Genomic DNA, 6274 nt, shown 5'->3' on the forward strand with positions numbered 1-6274 from the left:
TTTTAATCTTCTCTTTTTTTTTTTTTTTGCATAGACTTTCAGTGGAGGGACAGAAATCACTTAGGTTTCATTAAAAATATCTTCATTTGTGTTTCGAAGATGAGGAATGACATGAGGGTGAGTAAATGATGACAGAATTTAAATTTATGGCAGAATTGATGCTTTAAAATTAACTAATCAAATCCAAAAGGCTTTTAAAAATGTTGATAAACACGTAAGAAATTGTTTTCTATGAAGCATAGAATACTACTATCTGTTTAAATTTATGTCAAATACGTATTCAGAGAATTTAGAGCCAGCATATGGTAGTCCACAGTTTATTACTTTTGGGGTAGTTTATTGATAACCAGCTGGCGATAAAACCTTTCTGTAAACTTTAACAAGGACAACACATTAGATGCGAGCCCAAAATCAAAAGCAAAGTCCAACTCTTCAGGGAGTATACACAGACAGACACAAACATGCCCATAAAGAGTTTCTCACAGAGTACACAAAACGACTGCGTTCACATTCAAATGGAACATGTTAACTGTTTCTTCAATTGTAACATTAGGGTGTGATGTTATATCCACAATTAATACCAATAAAAGGGTGTAATATACTGAAGTACTGTATACATCATCTAGCTCTAACTGTCTAACACACCTCTTTTGGGAATGCCTTTATTTTGGGTATTACAGTAATTGACAGATTCACTTGTTCTTTGTGGATCATAAGACCTGACAAATAACTTCTTTCTAAAAAATTGAGCATGACTGTCTGTAACAGGCAATTAACAAGGCTATCATTACCATATTATGGCTTCCAACAAAACGATGCAAAACAAGTTGAACAACTTGTACAGGTGAAATAACAAGAGCACCCGTAATGTTTTTATTTAAATGCCATTTGAGTTATCCCAGCCAGATAGACACAGATATGCTTAAAGAAAAAAAACAAAGATTCAGATTCTGCCGTCATTTACTCACCTCATGTTGTTCCAAACCTGTATGACTTGATTTCCTACTATTCTCTTTCACTGAATCTGTTTTGTCATTTAACATATCTTCTTTCAGGTTCCACATAAGACACGTAAGTCATAAAGGTTCATTAGTTTCTTCATTGTATCTACCTGTATGGTGAGGATGATTGAGGTTGAAGAGAGCCGACCTCTCCTTCTTCCAGTTCTTGTTTTCTTCTTCAACCATCTCCAGCAGACTTTTCTCGTGGGCCTCGGACTCACCAGACCCCAAGTCCCGAGTGAATCCAACCTGACGCAGGAGCACGTACAGGGTGCACGTGCCTACCACAAAGCCCACGTAAAACGCGGAGCGCGCACTGAGAGCTTTCATCACGAGCTCTATGTGAAGAGACTCTCACCTCAGAGGGACTATTTAGAACACAGACAGAAACACAAAAAGACTAACTACACCAAGCAGAGGATGGCGCAGTGTTCATCAGCCTATCATTAGGTTATGTTCAAGATTCAGATCACATTAAAAGAACAAAATCGAAAATGAGGCCGATGTTAGGCGCGCACAGTCTGCGTGACATCCGCTCTGTGATCTTTATGACTGATTATGACAACGTTACGATAGAGCAGCATGCGTCATCATACCAGGATACAACTAATATGACAGCTAACGTCTACACTGGAAGTTTATGCTGAATTTAATTATTTGCTTAAGAAAATGAATTGAAGTGTACACAACACTATCAGGCGTCATGTAACTAGCGTTGATCAAATAATTAATTAGTCTTCAACATTCCTCACAAACTTAAGACGGTAAAATATTGAAGAGTCATTGAAAAAATGACAGTCGTCGTCAACTAAGAGGGGGCTAGCAAATTTCTAATGGGGCCGCAAGATAACACTTTTTAAGTAAAGATAACACAACAGTTTAAAATAACAAACTAAGTAAATTATATTAAACTAAAATGTTAAAACGTCTTACACCATCGATACTGACATCAACTGTTGCCTTTGTTATTATCGAAGAACACAGAACTTCTGTATCACAAAATTAATGGAAGGTTATTTTTAATCTATAAACACTTTTTTTTATTTCTGATAACAAGAAAGTTTCAAAACAAGCAGCTTTGTCATGATTACAGCAGAAGTACCAGAGGAAATTTTTTATTGTTTTATCTATTTTATGTAACAAGGTGTCACATTCTTACCAGACAGATTATTTCCTCCATAACTGAAGTGAGAAAAACTGCAGGATTTGGCTCCGAGGCCATTTCAGCCCAACTCTAGCTAGCATAACAGTTAATCTGTGGTTTCCAATTTAAATCCGAAATCTGACAGCCTAAACGGGTAATTCGGCTTCAAAATCATGTCCTGGCTATTTTCTGCCTCATGCAAATTTGGGTTGGTGGATAATTTTAGACTTCACTTAAAGCTAACTAGCAACGTGCTTCCCATCTCTTCATATGTTAACTGAATGCTGTTCACCAAGTAAAAGCCGAGAGGTACGGGCCGGGGGCGGTTTAGTTCCGTATTATAATTAGCCGACCCTATTCAGAGATCCTCCCTGTCAGTCTTTGTTTCGTGGACAGTGACACACACCCATCCCACTAAGTTAAGTCGCCTTTATTTCAGAAAAGAAAGAAAATCTTTTCGACCACACCATTCTCGAAACGCTTGAGCAAATGTCTTCTTCTTCTTTTAAATTTAATGGCGGTTGGCAAACCAACTTAAATGGTGCATTCCCGCCACCTACTGGATAGGAGTGTGGAGCGCATAATGATTGGAAGTTTGAGAACTATAGCCAAAAACAAAAACAAAAATACAACGCCAATTATTCCCGCTTTATTTACTACAACTGTATCCTAAATTCTATTGATCAGTCTTGTTTCTTTTAAGAAAATAATTAATTCATGAAATATTCTTGATTGCTTTGGGCCATTTCCTAACAGAACCTGAAGTGACAAATTATTTATTCCGAATGATCCTAAAGCTTGAATTAGTTGAAATCTTGCTCCTTCATATGCAACACACTCTATAAGTACATGTTCTACTGATTCTGCATGACCACATTTGTCACACTTTCCAGTTTCATGCTTCCCCATTCTATACAGACACTGATTTAACAGACAATGTCCAATACGCATTCTTGACATTAAAACGTCTTCTTTCCTGTTGCCAAACTTTCTTCTTTCTTGACCTACTTTCTCTTGAACATGATGAAAGTGTCTACCTTTTGTTCCACTATCCCACTCCTTCTGCCATTTCTTTCTTATTTCATTTGCAATTAACCCTTTTACTTCTGCTTTACTCATTGACACTTTAATGTCAATTTGTGCATGCTTCAAAGCCTGTTTAGCCAGATGGTCTGCCTCCTCGTTTCCTTCCACACCCATATGTGATGGTACCCAAAGGAAATTTACCATAAGACCAGATTGTCTTATTCTAAATAGACTCTGCATCACTTCAAAAATGATATCTTGCCTTGCTGTTGAAATTCCACTTAGCAAGCTATTTAAAACTGAAAGGGAGTCTGTACAAATTACTGACCTTATTGGCTGTACTTCTTCTATCCACTGAAGAGCTAGGAATATTGCTATTGTCTCTGTAGTATAAACAGATATGTGATCTGAAATTCTTTTTGAAATTTTGACTTTGAATTGGGGTATGTAGACTGCTGCTGCTGTTATTCCAGACTCAGGATCTTTAGAGCCATCCGTGTATATTTGCAATATACTATAATAAGTTTGTTCAATGTATTGCTGCACTGCTATATTTGTTAGCATACTTCTTTCCTGGTTATGTTTTTCTTCATATAGCTGAATGTCAACTACAGGCATAGGGAAAAGCCAAGGAGGAATTGCTGAAGTTGCCACAGAAGGAGCAATATTGATGTCACTAATTCCCATATTCTGTGCCTCCTCATTGGCAGTCCATCCAAAGCTTGATAGTTTTTTATACTCGTATTCCCAGCAATCCTTCAGAACTTTCTTAACTGGATGACTATCTAAGTGTCCTTTTATATTAATCCAGTATCTCATCTTTAACTTGAGCCTTCTAATTTCCTGAGGCATTTCATCCATCTCTACTTGTACTGCTGCTATTGGAGACGATCTTATTGCTCCACAACATATTCGCAGTGCTTGTGATTGAATTGCCTCGATCTTTAAAAGTTGTGTTTTAGATGCCGAACTGTACACCATACTGCCATAATCAATATTTGCTCTTATCAGTGCACAGTATATTCTTTTGAGAGACTGACGACATGCCCCCCATTTAACACCTGCCAAGCACCTCATTACATTTATTGCTTTTTTACCTTTGTCTACTATTTTCTGAATATGAATTCTAAAATCCAGTTTTGAATCCATCCACATTGCACTTAGGATTTACACCTTGCCCACACTTGCCATATTTATGATCACCTCCACACCGCGCGCATCTCTGTTTGTCTCTCTACACTGCCGCTACGTGACCGAATTTTTGGCATTTGTAACATCTTAGCGGAGGGGGAACGTATGGCCTGACACTGTAGCTCACAAAGCCTCAATATACTCTCTCAGGTAATTTGACCTCATCAAAATTTAACATTACTGACAGGCTATCAGTCTTTTCATTATTTCTGACGCATTTGAGCCGTCTGACATCATTTACTGCTGCCCCTGTTATATTTCTTTTAATTTTCTCAACTGAAACATCAGTTGGGATCCCTGTTATCACACCTCTAACCCAATTCTTCTCTTCTGGGATTGAGCATACAACTTTATGTCCGATCAGTGATTTTATTCCCAGGGCCGTTTTTTGTTGTCTACTGTCTTTGCAGAACAACATCCTAGCATGTCTTCTATGATCAATCCATTGTAATCTGTGTTAGTACTCCCCCACAATGTGCTGTGTGCATTAAAATCACCACACCACACCACTTTATGACTTCCATTTCCTCCAATATTTTCTAGCTTATCCTTGCATAATCTATCACATGGATTGTAAACGTTAATTATTCTAATACTCTGTACTTCTTCCCATATTTCAACCACTACAACCTCTTGCTCCCCATTTACCTCAACTGTTCTATACCCAATATCTTGTTTAATAAATGTTGCTACCCCACCACCATTTCCTTTACATCTATCTCTTCTGACTGTAATGTATCCATGAATTAAAAAATTTAACTGCGGTTTAAGCCATGTTTCTTGAACACATATAATGTCAGGACTATTTTCTTGATTTGTTATAAATTTTTTGAATTCTTGTCCATTGGCAATTAAACTTCTTGCATTCCATTGCAATATTGTTATCACCATTATGTACCACCACATGTTTGGCTGTTTTCTGTCTGACTGTTTACTGTTTGCATCTTAAGCCTTTCGTTTATCATATCTACTGTAACATCCTCTAACTCCAAATACTTTTCAGCAGCTCTGATAATGATTTTAATTCTCTCGGTCCTGCTTTCAGTTTGAGCAGAGCAATTCACCACTTCTGCTATGAATGCTACGAATGACACTTTATCAACAATCATTTCTCTCTCTTTACTTTGCCCATTCAACATTGTTTTTTGTTGTGGTGCTGTTGTCTTAGTTTCAATTATTTTGGGTGCTTGTTTTACTTTCTTTAGAGCCTCAGCGTATGATATTCCTTCAGCCACTCTGACATTTTGAACTTTCACTGCATTTTTCCTTACTAGACATCCTCCGTATCCTGCACTGTGCTCTCCTCCACAATTACAGCACTTAGGATTTACACCTTGCCCACACTTGCCATATTCATGCTCACCTCCACACCGCGCACATCTCTGTTTGCCTCTGCACACTGCCGCTACGTGACCGAATTTTTGGCATTTGTAACATCTTAGCGGCGGGGGAACGTATGGCCTGACACTGTAGCTCACAAAACCTAAATATACTCTCTCAAGTAATTTGTTCTCATCAAAATTTTTGAGCAAATGTCAACTGTTCGCGTCACAACTAACACAAGACACACGGAGGCGCATTTGATTGGATAGATCGACTGTCAATCTTAAACTAAACGATTATGTCATTTGAACGTCGGGTTATGATTGGACCACATGTATCCAACCGTGGAACACTTTACAGCAAGCGAAGGGAGCCAAAAGATTCATGTCGAGAGAAGTTGTAAAGATTCTTGTGTTCGCCGCAGGCACGTGCGGAAGGATTATTAAAAATAATTTTCAAAATTATTCAAAAGTGCCCCTCTCAGACAAATGTGGCCCTGGACCACAAAACCAGTCTTAAGTCGCTGGGGTGTATTTGTAGCAATAGCCAAAAATACATTGTATGGGTCAAAATTATAGATTTTTTTTTT

At 37.9% G+C, this 6274-nt stretch overlaps 1 protein-coding gene across 2 annotated transcripts in view; it reads right to left on the reverse strand.

The window, feature by feature from the left end:
• Positions 1–2639, reverse strand: part of LOC107667385 (glycoprotein-N-acetylgalactosamine 3-beta-galactosyltransferase 1-B) — a 7150-nt gene extending 4511 nt beyond the window's left edge. The window contains exons 1-2 of one of the 2 annotated variants that reach the window (XM_016459051.1): positions 2161–2639; positions 1112–1369 (exon numbers count right to left, since the gene is read on the reverse strand). In XM_016459051.1, the coding sequence (XP_016314537.1) occupies positions 1112–1331 (220 nt within the window). In that variant the 5' untranslated portion in view covers positions 1332–1369; positions 2161–2639. Of the gene's footprint in view, positions 1–1111; positions 1764–2160 lie in introns of those variants that run through there. The other variant, XM_016459050.1, reaches the window with a different exon arrangement.
• Positions 2640–6274: the final 3635 nt, after the last annotated feature.

The sequence above is a fragment of the Sinocyclocheilus anshuiensis genome, unplaced genomic scaffold, assembly GCF_001515605.1.
Source record: "Sinocyclocheilus anshuiensis isolate Anshui unplaced genomic scaffold, SAMN03320099.WGS_v1.1 scaffold964, whole genome shotgun sequence".
NCBI lineage: Eukaryota > Metazoa > Chordata > Actinopteri > Cypriniformes > Cyprinidae > Sinocyclocheilus > Sinocyclocheilus anshuiensis.